The sequence below is a fragment of the Nyctibius grandis genome, chromosome 22 (assembly GCF_013368605.1).
Source record: "Nyctibius grandis isolate bNycGra1 chromosome 22, bNycGra1.pri, whole genome shotgun sequence".
Lineage (NCBI taxonomy): Eukaryota > Metazoa > Chordata > Aves > Nyctibiiformes > Nyctibiidae > Nyctibius > Nyctibius grandis.
The window spans coordinates 607,942-628,869 of NC_090679.1; the positions used below are offsets into that span (position 1 = coordinate 607,942).

Consider the following 20,928-nt stretch of genomic DNA (forward strand, 5'->3'; position numbering starts at 1 on the left):
GACCTGAGTCTTAAAGAGAATCAGAAGGGTCCAACTGATCCTGAACAGAGTTTAATCAGGTCTCTGCTTTTCATATACTTATGCAGACAGTGGGTATCTCTTAACATTTCGTATGTCCAGAACTGCATTTTAACACTTCATGCTGCAGCAAAGTTGAATCAATACACGGGTTACATATGAAGGATTTCTTCCTATTGTGTATTTTACAATTTAATTTAGAAAACATGTCCCCCATTGCTTTTCCTGTTACCTTGGCTATACATGAGACATTCTTTTCTCCAAGAAACAAGTTATGAGCACTTCACATTTGAGGTAAATGAAGAGACAGATGAAAAATATCAGTCCTACCCTAAATACAGCAAATATACATTTGATTAGAAAATAAGTGCTTATCAGATATGTGCTGGACCTGTCCTGGAGCCATTCCCTGTATTCGGGGAATTTATTTTTTTTAATGTCATCATTTTGCTTTAGAAAGTGCATCTTTTTTCTTCTTTTTTTTATTTTTTAAAACAATCTCTAAAATTACTACCATGATTTACTTAAAAGTCTTTTATACATAAACACATGCTGAAACACAGTAAACTAAATTCAGAGCATCAGGAAGACATTTACTTGATTAAATGCACAGGTACTTGGAGGTGAATGAAAACAGTGGCATAAACTCACAAGGTGAAAGCATCACTTGCATAGCAGGTTCAGCACAGAGCCATCCTAGAGGCACAGTGGTGAGTTTGATGGCTGCCATGTCCTTTTTTACACGTCCTTACCCACTCCTGAGCCCAGGCGTCGGAGCAATGGCCATCCAGCCACAGCCCTTTGGCAAAATGTGGATGACATCTCACAAAATCAGTCTGTTTGATAGGCTTTAGAGGAGGGAATTTCCAGCAAGAAAACAAATATTTCCTGGTATTCACACTTATAAAGCAGTAATTTCAAAACTCAAGAGGTTGAGTTTGTCCCATTATATCAAATCTGGTATTTATCAGAGGAATTTTCACTGTGAAGACCACTGAGCATCCTTTTAAATGTTATTTTTCACATTATGAATGTTTCCATGTCAACACTTTTATCTGATACAAAATGATGGTAAGAGGACATGCTAGCTTCCATTAACCACCTGGCCAGAACACCTTTTTATTTTCTTAATGTACAAGGATAATTATAGTTTGCACCACTCCCTCCATGAGGCAAAATACTTATGGGAAAGATGTTTGAAGAGCTTTTTAAAAATTATAACTCAACAGAAAAGTCTTCACAGGGATGTAGACTTCAAGTCAGCACTGCCTGCAACATGAGGACAGTAGGAGAGAAGGCTGCATAACGAAACAGCCACACTTTTATAGGCAAGCGGATTTCTCAAGTGAGAAATATGGAAAGGCACATGAAAATTATCTCTGCCATGTCTTGAATGGTTAAGATGGTTCTGTATAAGCCAGTCCCAGCATTCTTCTCATTTCACAATACATGTTCCCAAGTATCTAGTTAAATGATGTACAAGGAGAAATATCCATCTCGCTGTTTTTTGCTTGGTTTGGGTTTTGTTTTTTTTTTTTGTCACAACATTTCAGTATTTCACATACAAACTTACTTTCAGATATTTCAAGCACTGACCGGAATTCATCACTACTGTCATGCGTTACATATGTTTATTTAACCTAAAGCTAGAGCTAGTGACTCTGCAAAATCTCTTTTATAGGTGGTAAATCTCATTTCTAGAGACCATAGACCAGAAATTTAGCAAACAATGTCAGCAGTTTAATAAACTTCTTTTTAAGGATAAATATTTTTCCCCTGATGTTCCTCCAAGCTGACAAATGAGAAGACTAATCATATGAACGTCAGTACTGCACTAAGGAAAGCAGGCCTTCAGGAGCTGGATGGAGTCTGCTTAATATTGTAATCCACATTTCATAGAGATACAGACACCGAGGTGATAACCAGCTTGCTCAAAACTGCTGTACTTTTCAGAATTTTCAGCAGTCAACAATCTCAAATTTATGATGCTGAAAACATGCAAGTATGTTTGCGGTGCAGTGGATCTGTCTCAGCTTTTCATTTACTTGAATAAAGTCATTTTCTAGTCAACTGGTTCAATCATGATTTCAGTGCCTTAACAAGGTCTTAATAACTTCTCTCTTCTTGAAATAGCAGAGAGCCTCCGAAATTCAGAATATCAGCACCTCACTCAGAGGGCAAACTACATATTATGCAAAGCCTTTGCATCTTCTGCGTTAGGTAACAGAAACAATGCACTGGGTGCAAGCCTACAACTCTCTACATAGGAAAAATGAGTTCCTTTCTGGTCATTTCTACTCCTTTTTACATCACTTCTCCATTCACATTTCTGACTGTCTATATCTCAGGAACCTTGACACTTGCCAAACATAGCCCTCAAAGCCACTCCTCTGTCTTGGTGTCACTTCTCTCTCTCTCAGCATCACTCCTCTGTGATGTAACGACTCATTACGCCCTTGCCCCCTCCCCTTGCAAGCAGCTTCAGGTACAGAGGTATTGAACACAGAAATGGCAATACTATTCTGTGAAAGAAGCTCTAGCAGACAATTTGCTGAGTAGGATGGCCATGACAGACAGACAGCATCAAAGAAGAAATGAAATTTTAAGGAATTTTCTTTATTAGTTATGCCTAAACTGTTATTTTTTCCTGTTGTTTCTTGCAAACCATAAGAATGACTAAATGTATGAGTAAGAAAGCAAAACAATAAAAAAAGCAGTAAAAGTATTTACTTTCCATCTGTCACATACAAATCACATTTGAATTTGCAGTGTAACTTAAATACCTGTAAATCTTGGCTTAAGTTTTGGCTAGGTTACAGACTGATAAGTCTGTGAGTCTTTTGAACACATAAGGAATGACTTACAGTTACCCACATAAAACAGTCACTGCAAGTTTCATGTGTTGTCAGTAGGAATGAAGATGAAAATTCAGTGCTTCTGGCTGTGATTCGCCGGAAGGGTTCATGCAAAGCTTGGCACAGGTGTGCTTAAAAGAAGAAAGCGCACATACAAATTCTGCCTCTTAGCAACAAGATATAATCTTAGTATTTGATTTAAAAAGCAGGTGATGAATCACAAATCTTCATAACTAAGAAGATGGCAATACACCCTCTTTGAATGGTGTAAATGTCATGAGAGGAAGAGATGGAAAGCAAACTATCACATAGCTAAGTCACTACCATCTGCACAATTAATATATGTTCTAAGCAATCAGGGAGTAGGAGGGAAAAGCATCATCACTTATGACTATGTAGTCATTAGCCAAGATCCTAATCTTCATTAGACAAACAAATTAAAACTCACCATTTACTGAAGCTGTCACAGTGGCTCCAAAACAGTACTCTAAAACTGGTCCCACTGGAGTTGGATGAAAACAATGCACTTTGAAGGAGCAGTTAGTAAGTAGAAGCATGACATCAAGACAAATTGACAATCTAATGCTACTAATCTAAGGCAACCCTCCTCCCTCCCCCACCAATTCAAGCAATTTTTACAATAAGGAGGAAAAGAAAATAGAGCACGTCGCAAACTTTAGAGGAAAATGATGACTCAGGGGATAAACAAGGTCTGTAATTGAATTAAAAACTGACCACAAAAACACAACTGGCTTTCCAAAAGATTTAGAGATTGTACAGACAGATTGTACACTAGGAAACTGCTGAACAGAAAAGCCTGGATGAGCACACACTGATGAGGCAGAATAGCAGAGTTAAGCAAAGCCAGAAGGGGAGAGGATAATGCATTTTCAAAGCAAACACAAGGAAGCAGGAGAACTTTGTCAGTGCTAAGAATATATTTGGTCAATTACAAATTGCATGGTGCGGGAAACCTTTCACACTGTCAGCCACAGATCTCAACTTCCTTATACTGTTTATTTTCATTACTACTCAATATTGAAAATAATATAAAAAGTAATGCTCAAATGGGTAAGGGGAATGTTTTTGCTAACATTGACCCTTTTTGCCAACATTGAGAGGCACTTGTTTATCTAAATGGAAACTCTCCCATGTTCCTAGCTACAAAATGGCTTCACTAAAACTTTTTTAGCAGATAAATCCTCTGATGCAGAGCTGACACCCTATTCTCTTAACTGATATCACACTTTCAGGATGAAGGACAAAAGATTATTTGTCACGCTAGACCTGAACTATGAAAGTCTTTTAAAAAGCACTTTGCACATCATATTTTCCAGGGCTGGTAAGAACTGCTGAACAACAAATAACAGCAAGGAATAGAAATTTTCACTGGCTCATCCCTATCAAAACTAATGAACACAAATGAACCCTCATTTTCTGCTCATTTCTCTTAACTGAAATGGAATTTTAAAAGTCTGAAAGTATGAGGATACCTTATTTCTATAAATACTTGTGTTTTTCTGCCGTGGGCACATTATTAAGTTTGCCACATTCCCACTCCATTTTGCAGGGGTGGGAAATTTAGGAATACAGTAGTGATATTCTGAGATATTTGCTCAGACCCAGCAAACTTTCCAGGTGTATCAGCTTGGCCATCAGTAACACAGCTAGCATAAGACAAAACGCAATAAACAGATCCATTACTTAACAAAGCAAAACTAAAAGCCATTTTTGGTACTTACTGCACTGACAAATGTAACGTAATAAAAAAAGAAATCTGCCTGAGAAAAACGGCTTTATCAATGTTTTTTTTTCTTTCATAAGGTTAAGTCATAATTATCTTTCCCTTCTTGAAGCTACAGGCATTGCATCTTAGTCATGTATTTCCTAATTGCCTTGCACTGATATAATATCTATGCCTTCCTCTGGACAAATTACTGTTAAGATTCTGTAATAGTTATAATGAATAGCAGAGGTAACATTTAATATTTAATTTAATTCTTGACATTAAACAAATATTACTCTCCATGCCTGTTTCTTGTGTTCAATTCTGTATGGTAGTATTCCCACTGCTAACAATCTCAGTGCCTTTATTCAGCTTTACCATTATTTCTATGACCAGGACACAGAGCATATTTTCCTAGCAATCCCATAGATCACAGATATGGATTGTAGTGAAATTAAAGCTGTATTGAAATAAAATGAAAAGATGTAGCTTAAAGAAAATTAAATGAGGTGAAGCAGACAAGATGTGACCAGATAAGACAGATGGAATGGGAGTCTATCTCCTTCAATACCTGAAAAATACCTTCAGTACTTGTAGAAACAAAATATTAACACAGAAAAAAAAAATACCATACCACCACAGTATCAGCTTCTGAAACATCCCTACACATAACATTTTCAGACGATTTTTGAAAATAATTAATGTTAAGTGTTCAATACAACAAAAGAAGGAGTGCCACGGTATGTAAATGTATTATAAGCTTCGGGTCTGTACAGTTAGATCAAAGCAGGAGCAGAAAAGAGATGATGACAGGAAGCCAGACTTAAATGGCAAACAGCAGTTGCTGTTGATTTACACAAGTGGGACCCCACGTGCAGCATCAATGGGTACCTACAGAGCCACCTGTGCAGGGGGAATGTTTCTTCCTAATCCTTGTGTAAAAAGATCTTTATACTCTCAAACAATGGGATTTTCATCTCTTCTGTAACTGTAACTTGCACTCATGCCTCCTCAGATTTTTCACTTTTTGGGTTGGGTTTTTTTAAGCTAACTAAGTATTTTCAAAACGTCGTAACTCTGAATCCTGCAGGATAGGTATCTGGAAAAGACTTCAGGACCCTTCAGAACCAGGTTAAGTGTTATGTATTTGTATTATTAAAGACATATATAACTGCAAACTAAGATCACCTTCCTGGACACCAGCATCCAACATTTAATCAGTATCTTTCAGTCTTAATTACATGTAAACAATTTCCCTGAAATTATACTGTGTCTTCTTTACGATATAAAAACATCTTGCACGAGAAGCTGAACACAGAAGGCTATGAAAAGTAATTAATCTTGACTATATCTTCAGTATCCCTTCCTTCAAAAGGAAATTAACTACTCAGTTTGGGGGGGGGCATTGCTGTTTGTTTGTTTTAACACACAGCAATGCCTTTACACAATCCTTTTTCAGATAAATATTTCAGCTGTAGAATCCATTTTCTTGAAAGCATATCAAAGTTATATAAAAATGACTAATGGCATATCTTTCTTATGGCTACTCTATTACCTCTTTAAAAAATCCAGCAGCAACAGAAGTCATTTCCTCTCTGCTGTACATGATATTTCTCCAGAAACACTAACCCTATGAAACAATATTCAAAGGCATTTCAGGATAACCATAACATAGTATTTGTACATTAGAATTATATGTGCTTTAGTGACTGAGCCTCTTGTAGAAACAGCCCACAGACTAATGTTTAAAGATGCACAGTGCTTTATTCTCACTTGTTAGTCGAGAACAAAATGTAGTCAGGGATGTAATTATGAAATAAGCTTCTAATGTGTATAATTAAAAATAAAAGGATGGATGAATATCCAGTACGTTCCTCCTTGCCTGTGTCTTGTTTCCCATCTTGTGCCCTGGTTGTCATCTCTACTTTTTACATATAGAACCAAATGGAGCCGATATGAGCCATCTTCTAGAGAGAGAATGATAAGATGAAAACGTAAGGTGAAAACACAGATGATGATATCTCACTGAAAGAATAGAGCTTATCAGCAAGGTCTAAAAATAATTTACCTCCTCAGCTGACCACATACAAACATTCTGTAGTCGTCTGAGTTCAAGGGATTTCTAAGCTCTTTCCAAGTGGTTTTCATTGCTTGAAATTTGTAATATTTTGGTAAAAATACCTACAAAGTAGATTGCGAGAAGCCTTATGATGATGGTAAATTAACGTTTTGTTACTCTCCCACATAAGCAGAAGCATTCAGAATTTTGTTGTACTGTTTCTTCCAGCGCAGTACCAGCTATATTGCCTTGTTAAGGTACATGGCTATTATTCCAAAATACACACCTTGTTTCTAGATATGTAAAAAAACCTGACTACACAAAGACCAATTATTGTTAGCTATTTTTTCCTAGCATTTCTACCAGTAACAACTGCCGTAAAAATTGGCATGACAAAGAAAGTCACAAATAGCGTGTGACAAAAAGGAGACATAATTTGTGGATGGCAATATTGTAATAAATTTTTTTCTTCTAGCTCCAACACTTCTGATGTTTACTCAGACACCTCCAAATGAAGGCAGGTTCAGGATTGACAGAAATAACACACCAAAGGGGTTTAGAAAAATTATGGTCCATGAGACGGAAATCTGCAAAATAAATGCGAGAACACGTGGTCCTAACCATACTGCACCAGTTTCAGTTAATGCAAATGAAATAGAGATCTTGAAGTGTTTCCCCAGCAGCTACTCATCCCTCTTTTTTTTTCATTCTGACACTGAAGAGAACATGCGATAACATTTTTCAGTATATACCGAATACATTTTCCATAAGCACTTTGAATATGCAAAACACTGGCATGCAACGCCCCCTACAGTAAAACTAACTTAGTCTTGCAGTGGTTGTTAAGATCTATCTCTACATTTTCCAAGTGGAAACAAAGGTTAGCTTTATAATCCTCAGTGACTTTACAACCCTGCACAGGGCTTTGGGAAAAGTAGGATTTTTTTTTTCATAAGAAGTTCATATGCTTTTATATGCCTTTCACTTTTTAAGATTAATTTTTGGAGCAAATATTTTTAAATGTCAGAGTTTTGAATTACAGTCCCAAGAAACAAACCTTTGTCAGTAAATGAAAACATACTTATAAGCTGTAACTATTTTCACACCATTTGTGAATTGACATTCACTGTCAGTAATAGTCATCAAAGAACGGAATTGTAACCCGTTGAAAGATGTCATATATATGCAATAGTCTGCATTTATTGCAATTTTTTTTAAAAAAGCGTGTTCTCAAGAATGACGTATTGTACCATAAGAAGATGGAGAAAACAATGATTTCTCAATTCAGAAGCTGAGGAGGATAATGCACTCTGGCGAACCTTCCCCGTGAAATGCTCAGTGTGGATTTACAGTCCATATGCGAGAATAATTTAGGGACCTGAACATTTGTTCCTTTCTGGCAGTTGCCCAGAAATGAGAGTGTCCCCAGACTACGTGCCATGAGGATCTATACAGTATTGATTACAGCTCCTTGAAACATCTTTTGCTACGGAGCCAGTAATTTCTGAGGGACCAGTCTCCAGGTCACATCACTGCGGTAACTGCTAAGGTCCTTTTTGTTCTGACACTAGGAACATGTCTGCATGTAGTTGTTTCCTTGTGATTTGATCTCACAGCCTCCTTCTGGCCCTGAGACATTTCTCCCATCTGCTCATACAGATGGCACATTCAACTGAATTTAAAAGAATGGTTTTCCAAGCTTTTTCTGTTCTCCCTCTCCTCAGATCACATGGTTCTAGACCAGCAGAAGCAGGGAGTGTTCTAGCGATGCCTATTCAGAAAGAAAAAAGCACAAAAAGAAAAAAAAGTCTTGCTTTTTCACACAAGTGATTTAGAGGAAAAAAAATACCTATTCACTGAATAGCTAATGCAAATGCCTGCATTATAGCCTAAAGATCAGTGATAAGCATGGCTTAAAAGTGCTTTTCTGCAGAAGTTTACACACATCCCTGGAGTCTGGAGAACTCATCTGGAAGCACAAAAGCCCCAGAATTTCTTGTAACTTTATCCTAGTTTCTCTCCTTCTAAGCAGGACTGAATATCATTCCAAGAAAAGTTCTTCTCAACTGCTTTGCACATTGAGGGCCAAAAAAAGTTAAAAAATAAATTTATAAAGAAATAGATAATAGACGCAGGAGATACGGAAAAAATATTTAAAAAGTAATACTTGGATTTTAGGAGTTCAGGCAATTCTTACTCCTCAGAAACCATTTTACCATTTTGTAAAGCTCAATAACAAAATATCATAAAACAGTTGGTGAACAAATAGGCTATTCTCTTCACAGAAAGTGCATTCAAAAATAAAGGAAAACTTTTTTAAAAAAAATCACTAAAACTAGATATTTAACCGGAATGAAAAATAAGCCCAAGTACTTGCACTCTCAGATAAAACACTTGCTAGGGAAAAAAAAAACCAAACCAACCCACTCCTTTCATTTAACAAACAGTATTCAACAATGTCTTACAGTAATGTTCATAAAAGTGTAAAAGAAAAACTAAATCTGTACAATCACAAGAACAACTAGAAAGTGACTATTTGTAACCCACAGAAACAGGGGATATAAAAGTTATTAGCTCTAAACACAATGTCATAACATTTTTTTTTTCTTATACGTGCAAGGCCTTAATATTTCAGTCATAAAGCTCTCTGACCCTGCCCCTACTTATGACATCAGTCTTGGATTTTACTAATTTTAGACAAAAATTGTGTGCAAGTTAAACTTTATACATATATAACATGCACTGTATTTATAAATCAAATATATATATATATCATGTATTTAAGCATACGTGTGTATACACACATTTAACATCCATCTCATTAGCTAAGTCTTGATCAGAGCATTCTGATATTTTATGTATGTCCTTCCTATATGAAAATTTCCATTGTCAGGGTCACCAACTACCAGCTAAAATGATACAAGACATTACAGAAGGGAAATAAAATAGATTGCTGTAATTCTAAATTATGCTAATATTTACATTTCAGATTAAGATTAAATGTGTTTTGGAATATGCAATACCCTTGGAGCAACTTAAACTATTACATGGCTCTATAGCTGATGGAGTTTTTCTTGCTTATATACAGTAAATGCCACAGTTTGTCTGTTAGGCAATAAAATTCAGAATTTTTTTCACTTCATTGCAATCTAATAATCTTGGATAATAGGGCTTTTAATGGAAGAGAATCCTTTGACTTAAAGCTTTTTCCTTATTAAGCTTAATTGAATTAATTATTCATATACTAATGATTTAACATCCACTTCATATAAAATAAAAGTAAAAGACGCTCTTGAACACTTATCTCATACTTAAGATCTAATAAAGGAACTGAAGTAGAAAGACATCTTTATTTTCTTTCAGATAGGGGAGGTATTTAAAATCCAACCACGCTCCCTCCTGCTGTGGATGGAGGTGTTCTGAAATGATACCATTCCAAATCCTATAGCAAAATGTGTCTTTAATCTACGAGTTTTTAATTGAAAAAGATATTTATGACAGTCAGTGATCTCCACTTTATTCCAAAAATTGCATCTTTCCTAAAATTGGCTCATTTTGTTAATGGGATGCTATGTAGGAAAAGTGGAACAATGTGATTCTAAGGAGAATGAAACAGATTTGTATCTATAAAACAGCTATCCCAAGGTGCATATGAAGGCTGGCATTTTATAATTCTTCATAATAACACTTGGCACTTATGTGGTGTTTTATGGGATCAAAGCACTTTCTAAACTAATTAATTAATCTTCATAACATCCCTGTGAAAAGACAGGGTTTAGTATTTCAGTTTAATAAATGGAATAACTGAGGCAGAGGAGCTGTATGATTTGTTTCACGTCACAAAGAGAGTCCAGGTCTTTAGTTTATATATCATTGGAAATAACAGTAGTAGTATTTTTGTGGTGAATTCCTTGGGACTTTCAATGGAACTATCTGCATGAATAAGGAAAACAGAGTCTGGCCCATACCTTGGGCCAGAGCTGACACCTTGTTTGGTTAAAACAACAATTCACTTAAGCAACACGCTGGGATTCAAGTTCCATTCCTTATGCTTATCTATATTCACTGTGCAAGCCAAGAGCTGTTATCTGACTTGTCCTGTCCTAGGATTTCCAAATGATGAGATTGGGGTGGTAATGCTTCCTGGTTAATCCAGATGATGCTTTGTAGTCAAAATTCTACATAATTGTGCAACATTCTTCACAGGTAATTCAAAGTTTCTCAAGTCTTCACAACAGCTTCATTTTGAGACAATGTTTTACTACATTTGCATTTATTTCTGCCTGTTTTCATTAAGTTCCTGTTTTGAATACCTGCATGCATGATTTAAGCGTTCTTATAAATGTGTATATACACTCGTAACAGCCTCGACAATTTGGACACCGAAACCCAATTAATCTCATTTCTCATGCAAAAATAAACAACTGAATGTCAGACTACGAATTAACTTTGGCAAGTGTTGGCAACTGAAAGTTGCACGTATGAGCATTAACTAGCACAAAAAAAATTACGCAGTTAACATAACAGAAACCCTTGTTCACAGTACTGAGATACTCATGTTCAAACAAGCCTTACTCAAATTACTTTTCAGTTACTCTCTGCAATGCTTGTATATGCTCTTATTGTCACATCAAGAAATTTAGTGTTATATGTTTACATGAGATAAAAAGAATGACAAGAAGTGATATCCAAAATTAAGAAATGTTTAACTGGGGCAACAGAAAGCTACCATACCATTTAATTTCTTATTTTATTTTAAGACAAATTTCTGAAACTTTACATTCAAGAAAACATTTTCAATCTGAAGTTCTGTGTCATTGCATGACACATTGTCTTTCCACTGGACCAAGAGACAGTAAAAGGGCCTAGTGTCCAAGACAGTTAATATATTTTTCAAATTGTCATTTAACATGTAAATTTTTGGCCCTCGAATTTACATTATGCTTTTATGGTGATTTGATGTCCCTGGCATGACAGTTTCAACACCCGTTTACAAACGGCAACACTACTTTGAGATGCTATTGAAAGAGAAAGCTGGTGCTCAAGCTGATATACTAGAGTGATAGAACATCATCTCACTGTAGGGCTCTTTATGTCACTACAGGGCACACTTCATTACAATGTTTATTTCCTTTTCTCTCCTGAGGCTAGGCAAGACAGTAGTTTGAGTGGAGGGCTGCACAGCCAAGAGAGGTATCAATGTGATGGAACCACAAACACCTGCCCCCTGGACAGTTACCATGATCAGGAACACAGCATCCAAAATAACATCTCCCCCCCCTCCTCCCCAGAAAAGCAGCTCAGGTCCTTTTTATCCTTTCTGAAATCCCAAAATTCAGAAAGATAAAATGCTCTATTTTTCAGAAAATTTTTGCTTAGCGTGAAAGGGCATTAAAAAGTCTTTACACAACTTCTGTCCGCCATCTGGAAATATACTTTTGTAGCTAAAAGGCAGGACAGATCTCTCTTTCTTTCAGAGGACGTTTGGGACTCACAAGGATACTTGAAATCTTATGCGCAATCCAAAGAGGTAATTTTAATTCCAGCTAGCACAAATGATTGTATGGTCCTGAAACTGAAAAATGGTAAATGGAAATTTACCTCCAAGTTATGCTTATGATTTTAACAAAAAAAAAAAGCTCTATCAGGAAAGAAAAAAAGAAAAAATAAAACAATAAAAGTAGCAATAAGTAGCAAAACAAATATCAGATTATTTACCGAAGGATGTCTGGTGTGAACAATTCACCTCTCAAACAATATGTTCTGAGAACTAAAGGCATTTAGAGAAAAGCAATTGTTTTTTAAACTGTTAATCAGATTTTGTAGATAACAAGATATATATAAGAAGTTAAATTGCTGAACAAGTCTAATTGACACAATAAAAATGCCCAAGGCTATTTTAATAGGGCGAAGTGCGGAAGAATCTATTTTACTTGCAACGGTGCAAATATCCAAGCAGCTGAAACTGAGTGAGCAGACAGCAGAAGGCACAGCTGAGACAACACAACATGCAAGCACCCAAGACTGTTTTGAATTCATGTGACTCAGTGCTGGTAGCAAGAAATAAAGAGAGAGCAAAGCAAGATTGTCATACACATAATTCTCTCATTTACGGGAGATTACTAGGTTATAACTGTCAAACAGCTAGGAATTATTGCTGGTTGGGTTGGATATTTATAGTTGGCAATGTCTTGAATAAATCTTGGCAAGTAAAACTGTTGGATTTTCAAATGGGACAAGTCTTTCATTTCTAACAAAACTACTCTGTTCCTTTTGTTTTTCTTTTGGCTAAAAAGGATGGAGATGTCATCACCTCACAGGATGGTGCCCCTATCAGAAGTTCTGTGTGTATTTTATTTTTCAGCAAAAAACACCCACAAGCTTCAATTACAAAAAGCATAAAACTGGCTTATTGAAGAGATACAAAAGTATACAATACTCTTTGTCACATGCTTATCGGTCCTCAATGACTAAACACACTGTCAAAGAGTTCACTTGTGAGGACTGTTAGGAAAAGTGTACGTAAGACTAAATATCTCTAAAAACAGCCTGTTAACGGTGCAAAACCACATGAAATATCTTTGTCTTCAGCCACTTCTTCAACTATATTTAATCCTAGTATTCTAAACTTTTCATCCTTATTCTGACACACAACGCCCAAATACTCTCTTCCAGCAAAGAGGCGAGTTCCAGAAAGACACCCTAAGGAAGTTACATGAAAACTAGTAATTCCAAATTGGCAAACAGAAGGGTCTTGCTCCTCACCCTTCTCAAATGTTGCATTCCAACCCTGGAAAAACCCTCAGAAAACTTTCAGTGCTTCCATAGGCCACAAAAATCAAGAGAAGTGATTTTCCCTTTGAATTACAAAGAATAAACCAAAAGTCAGCTGAATTTTCTGCATTTTAGAACAGATTTGATGTCAAAACTCAGGAGAAAATTTTATATATATAAAAATAAATTTAAGAAACAACAAATCTTATCTACCATAGCAACTATTTCTGCTATGTGTATTATATAAATCAGATATTTTAACATACAGAAATTTAGTTAAAGCCATATCTTTTCCTGAGTTCTGGCTGCATATCTTATTCAAGCTTTGCTCAATCTACTGTAAACTGACTGTTATCCTAGATTTGAATCTTGGTCCTCTAAGTTTACTTTTCTATACACGTTGTCAGATCACTAATATCCTATTATTAGTCATCGTAACTACCAACAGATAGTAACTTTTCCTGCAATGACTTTTCATTTGAGACTATATGTTGCAATTTTCTACCATTTTAGTGCTTTAAGTATATCATCTATCGAACGTCCTGGTCTCGGCAACAAAGAACAATTTTCTTGCCAGATGGAATATGAAAATAATATGAAATAAAACATTTTTTTAAATTGAAAAAAAAAAAAGAAAGTTCAGTCACATTTGTAAATACTGTACTACAACTAGAATGCAAAAAAAGCATTTTCTCAAAATATAAATAGCTGGCAGCTATCCCTCAGAAATAAAAATCCTTCTAAACCTAAAAGTAACCAGCATGTTACGTTCTTTGTAACAGTTTCATTACAATTCAGTTATGCCCTTAACTAAGGCCCTGTAGCAGTGAATAGGGCAGGCTATGAGGACATCATAACTACCACATAGATGTCTACATGCATTTTAGCCATTTCTCTCTCTCTCCCCCTCCTTTCAGTGACAGCATAAGCCAGGTGCTTACACAACTGCCTCCTAGTCCTTCCTGAAATTTACCTTCACAATGTTAAATCTAATCAGATCTGACATGCATACCATGTATGAGTTCTGTTAGGAAAAACAAAAAGAACAATGTTAAGGGATCACTGCTTGCTATATCCAACATAGAAATTAAACTATAGGGGCATAAAAGAATGGGATGGTTACATTTATACATTACCATTTTGGTAATAAGATCACTTGCAGTTCAAGGAATTTGGTTACAGCAATCAAGGTAAATGAAATCTAATTCACAGAAACATATGCATATATGTGTGTGTGTGTACATTCATACACGTATTTATATATAGATGCATGGGGAGGCAAAAGTAAAAATTTAAGACTGATATTTAAAGGAATCTCAGTGTAGTAGAACACGTCTCAAAGTAAGAACATGCCACTGCAACTATAAGCTTAAGTTAATGCAGCAATAATAGTGATTTTCAGAACAATAACAGTGTACAGGGTTTTTTTAAATGATATGTGGAAATTAATACAAGCAGCCATTCTTAAGATATATGGAAATTAATACTAAGCAGGCATTAAATATATCACTGCTGTGAGACACTTTAAATCACATTAACTTTGAATTAATTTTAGATGAAATAGATAGTTAAAGCTATTTAAAGCTATAAAACTTAAACCTTAGCATTAGAATCATATAATTGATTGCTACATGGTCCAGTGAAGGCAGAAGCAGAATACGCCCAATCACATAATTCTGTTGTGTTGCCAGCATGTGTATTTGCCCCATCCACCCCAGTGTTTGAAAGACATTTTAGCCAGAAACCTTTCTGAGACCTACTCAGCTGAGTCTAAGGATGAGGAAGAAGAATCTTCTACATTTCATCACAAAAATTTGTCCATGGATCATTAATAATTAGGACATATAAGAAGGGGGTTTTGAGGGTAATTATCCAACTATGACAGACCTATATTGATATTCACAGAATCACAGAATCAATCAGGTTGGAAGAGACCTCTGGGATCATCGAGTCCAACCGTTGCCCTGACACCACCATGTCAACTAGACCATGGCACTAAGTGCCATGTCCAGTCTTTTCTTAAACACATCCAGAGATGGTGACTCCACCACCTCCCTGGGCAGCCCATTCCAATGTCTAATGACCCTTTCTGAGAAGAAATGCTTCCTAATGTCCAACCTGAACCTCCCCTGGCGAAGCTTGACGCTATGTCCTCTTGTCCTACCGCTAGTTGCCTGGGAGAAGAGGCCAACTCCCACTCCACTACAACCTCCCTTCAGGTAGTTGTAGACTGCAATAAGGTCACCTCTGAGCCTCCTCTTCTCCAGGCTAAACAACCCCAGCTCCCTCAGCTGTTCCTCATAGGTCAGACCCTCCAGACCCTTCACCAGCTTGGTCGCCCTCCTCTGGACTCGCTCCAACACCATCAACATTAAGGTTTGTCTCTTGCCCTTGACAATCCCCTCTTCCAAGGAGGACTGCAACAGGTTACATCCCAAGAAGGACAGGCAGATAGAAATCTTACAAACTGGGGGAGGGGGGGAAGCTAGAAACAGACATACTTCTTTTCAAAATCATAATAATATGGCCTTTGCAACACATTCTTACCCAAACGGTGTAATATTTTGATATAGATATATCACAAACATACATGTACACAGATACAGTCTAGTTTTCCCTAAAACAAACTTAATTATCCAAATAACTGAGACCAAAGAAAAACTCTTCATCCAAACCCATTACCTATTGTGTCTTTAAATGTTTTCTTTTTCTTTTTAACCTGAATACATCACAAAACCTAGAGAAAAATGCTTAACCATAATTTTCTTTTTTTTTCAGTTGAAGAATCAAACATGGTTATGTTTCCTCCAATAGTCAGAACAGAGTATGTGTGTGAATTTATATAAGAGGGGCAGAACTGTATGGTAACCTATCTACTGTATCCACTCTGAAGTGCATCTTTCTAAATGCAGCAAATAACCTCAAGGACCATCCCCCACAGGTGTCAGTAAGGTACAATGACAAAAAGAAAGATTTTTATTAAACTGGCATTGCGAGGTCCCCATTTCTGTGCAAGTGAGGATAATAATTGTTTTATTTCTAGTAATAGCTGATAACTTTAATCTGACACTCCTCCCAGAACTAGAGGCTATTGAGTCACTCTTGCACATGAAAACAAAAAGGACTTTATGAATATCCCATGGTCAGAACCTGGACCTTTTCTTGCCCTGTCCTCCTCTATTAGGTTTCTGTTTGTGTTGCAGAGTCTTTATGCTGCCTCTCCAAGAAACAAGAGGTGTCCTTCCCCTCTTTGCTGTTCAAGCACACAGTTGCAGTAGGACCCATGACAATTGCAGCCCCTAATCTTTTCTGACGGGTAGGGGGAGTACAGGGTGACAGTCATCTTGCTACTGTGTACAATTCATTTCAGCATAACGAGAGAACGAAGGCAGAATTCACGTCCATCATTCATCTTGTACCAGCTTACAGGACAAAGAGAACACTTGAAATGTACCAAGCAGAGTCTTAAAAGGGATTTAAGAATTCATAATCACAAATATGAGACGGCTAAGTATACTGAAATACTAGAAAATTATTTCCTGATCTGAAGTTCTTGACCTACAAAAAAATTCTTCTAAACACCGTTATTTTGGGCTGTGCACAAGTTCTACAACAGAAACAACATACAGAGTTATTCTAAAACCATTTTGGATACCATTTTGTGATTGCAAGTATTGAAAAAAATAACTCTGGGAAATAAAGGATCAAAGCATTAATAATGTTTCATCTAATTACACTAAACAGCTTTAGGTAAAAAAAATACAAGATTTCACTTATCACATCATCAAAGATATTAAAACTGATTTGTTATATGTGCTCAATGAACAGAAGGAATGGTTTCACCCAAGACAAAGCAGCAGCACCAACACCAAATCAGCTAAAAAAAAAGACTAGTAAGTTCATTCTTGTAGTGGTCCAGAACATTTTATGCAAAGCATTTTCAGAAAAAAAGTCATCTTATGTAAGTATATTAAAAACATACAGAGTCTTAAAAATTGTGACAATCAGAATTGTTATAAAGAAAAAAAGTAAACCTAAGCTTTTAGTTGCCAATTTTTTTAAAGCCATCAACACCTTGTTTCTTTTGTGAAACAAACAAACAAAAAGCCCAAAAACTTAAGAAAAGTATTTGTCATGAATGGTTTTAAAGATTCTAAAGAAAATCTTTCTTTTACTTAATTCTTCTATAGAACAATTTTTTGTGAGCTCTACTTACTGCTTACCAACATTTTCAAAATAGAAATTATTATGGATTGTGAAGCAGTCAGAATGAAAATTACTTGTCACAAGTATCAATGAAAAGTCAGAATTACTGAAAACGTAATTTATTCTGAAAAGTAATAATAAACATGATGATTTCAGAGTCTTAAATTGAAAACTATACCAAAACCTTTGTTATGCTGTTATTGCTCTCACTCCATTAATGCAAATCTGTGTTAGGTATTTGTTTCATATTTCACTTTATTGTAAATAAAAAGTTTCACCATTTTAAGGAACCAAGTATCTGTTGTTTCACTGAACAACTACAAAAACTCCAGAATTGCTCCCAGCCATAGTGCCAAAGCCTGAACTGCTCTCACACACGGAATACACAATTGGACATAATACAAACTGGGAAATATAATAACCAGCACAAAAGAGCAGAATCTGTAAATCAAAATTAATTCCATTTAGTTATATATGGCAAAATGTTTCTCTACAGTTCATAAGAGAATATCTGGTCTGTGTTACAAATCTAACAATGAAATACACTGTTTCAGTTTCTGTTAAAAAAAAAAAAAAGGATATTATTTTTGCAAGTTTTAACAAAATTGTCCATCTGGTCTCATGTTTCATAAAAATTGCCATGCTGCTGCTCTTAAATTCACTTACATGCTTTCCCACCGTGATCATACTTCAAGAAGGCATACTTTTGCTATGTACCAGATGTAGCTACTTAATTTTATTTCTTGTAGTAGCTACCACAGCCATTTATTTTTCTTCCTTTACTTTTTAAGTAGAAAAATAATCTGTTAGCCATAAAAGGCAGTGCTATTCCTTAAACACAGAGGAAGCTAAGGAACCTGGAAAAGCCTTCCCACCAAGTGGAAGATGTTCTAGGTTCTACAATGAAGGATGAAATCAGCGCCTTGCACATTAGGAGAGTGCCTCAAAAGCATGAAGTACCTGCTAAGTGAACATTTTCACACTTTTCACCCCCTTGTTCTGGAGGTGAATCACCATCTGGCACAGACTGCAAGAGTCCAAGGATCATCCAGACAGGAGGCATTTGAAGCCTGACTCCAGCATAGTGGTGAGAGCACTGATCTAGTCTCTCTCAGTCTCAAGGAGAATGGTTTCTACCTAAGAGCTAGAAGCTGCCCGTCCTGAAAAAGGAACTTCCTGGCACAAGTGACTGGCTAAACTTCACCATCCTGGAAATTTTCAGGTTTGGGTGAAAAAATTGAAGTTAAATGCCACAAGTGTTAAGCCTGAAGTCCTAGGACAGCTTAGGACTTAGTTTTAGCTGTTTGAGTTCTGCTTTAGGGGGCCACGTTCTAAACAAAAACCTCTAAAGCAAAACATATTAATACATATCGACATTAGTTATATTTGCTCAGCTGTCTCATTAATCTAAGTAGTTCATGGTAGCAATTTCCAGAAACACCTGGACATTAAAGCACAATAACAAAGCTAAAGACATCCAGATTCGTGACTTGCAACAGATGATGTTAATTATATACAAACTTCATGGCCCATGTTTGTCCAAGAGACAGAACTAAATACGTAAGACTCTGCCGCTTTCCTTTACAGCTGGGTAAAAATAACCAAGTTAAAAGTGCATGCTTCTTGACATGACAGTTATAGGCAGACAACAGAAAAATCCCACTGAAAATGAAAGAAATACATTAATAAAAGTTTTAAGAATTTGCTTTCCCAAAATTATTTTTGTATATTATTCTCCATATGAAAACATGAGACATTCTACATTTAAATTCTGCAGCATTTTCTTTTTTTTTAACCCAGTCAATGCTTGCTTTCTATTTTGTTACCTACTCACATCATATTAAGTCAGTCATCTTTTGCAGGAGTATATTTAAATCACTTTCTCAGTAATTATTTTTTCTATAAACACTGCTAAACAGACATTTTTCCCTCAGTTTCAGAACTGCTCAAGAGTGAAGTTCTTCTGTTGATTTCTCCAGTAACTATTCTCCATACAGGCATATACAATAACAACATCAGGCTGAAAAAAATTTCGACTTGTACCTCATCTTGGTGAAAATCAGAAAACTGATTCACCTGCGTAGCATACAAACTGATCTAATATTCGATCAAAAATACTTATAAAAGATATCATTAGTTAAACTATCAATTCAGCTGTCTCATACATCTTCCCTTTTTTTCCTCTAATCCTTATTTTGTGTTTCTTATTTCAACTCCTTTGAGGAAGAAGTTCTAAAACTGGCTTTTAATCCAGAATGAGTAATTAAAGTAATATTTACAGTCTTATCTGTTCTTAATGGGACTGAACTGTACTAAAAATGGTAGTTTATCTCCAAAAAATTCAAAAAAATCTTTATCTATTCTTAGAATACTTAAGTTAAAATTATTTCTGGAATATCATCAGTTATATAGAATACAGCAATACAAAGAATAGCATTAAAAAAGGCAAAGAATGAGTTTTAATTTGAAGCCGTGATTAGAAGACTAAAAATAAAAGAGTTAGAAATGATTCATACTGACCTGAGTCCATAAAGGACTGTCCCATCGGGATGCAAACGGATCATTCTGTTCTTCACAGTGACACCATGTACAAATGACTTCTTGTCATTCAGAAAATAGGTATCGGGAACCCACAGCTGATCAGCTACTCTGTTGTCCAGAGTAAGGTTTAGAGGGATTACATTATACGACAGCCTCTTATCCCTCCACGCTTGCTGAAAGTACATTGTCAAGGTATAGTCCTGTGATTATAAAAAACAAAAAAAAAGTTTGCATTGAAACATAGAGCATACATATGCAAAAAAAAATAATGCAAATAGACGTTTATTCATTGCGACTGTTCTTAAAGGCAAACATTTCTGTTCAGAATGTCTATAAGTAGATTTATTTATTTGTACGGTACTGAACATCTTGTGTATACTTAACAGAAACAACAATACAGAAAGGATGGGGTGTTTACATTTTATGAACAACTTGGCAGTTCTCATTTCAGTGTTTAAAAACAAAATGGAAAAATATTTGTAGACGCTTAATGGTCTGCAATTTCTGTAGCGCTTTACAAGCCTGGGAGTTCTAGGAAACAGGAACATTCACAGATCTGAATTTCATCTCATGGTTTCCACTGTATTCAATAGAGCTCTGGATCAGGCCTTGTATCTCTGAAGTTGCAGCTACCACTCAAAACACTTCTCTAAATTAAAATCTCTTCAAAGTCTATTAACTTTCCCCTGGGCACTGAAATCAATGGGAAGTCTCTGAGGTTTCTATGCTGCAGAGTCTTAGTCTTCTAT

The 20,928-nt window shown here is 35.9% G+C and overlaps 1 protein-coding gene across 3 annotated transcripts in view; it reads right to left on the bottom strand.

The window, feature by feature from the left end:
- The window catches only part of GABRB2 (gamma-aminobutyric acid type A receptor subunit beta2), a 159,441-nt gene that overhangs the window by 85,461 nt on the left and 53,052 nt on the right, over positions 1-20,928 (bottom strand). For all 3 annotated transcript variants that reach the window (XM_068417201.1, XM_068417199.1, XM_068417200.1), the window contains exon 4: positions 20,159-20,379. In XM_068417201.1, the coding sequence (XP_068273302.1) occupies positions 20,159-20,379 (221 nt within the window). The remainder of the gene's footprint in view (positions 1-20,158; positions 20,380-20,928) is intronic.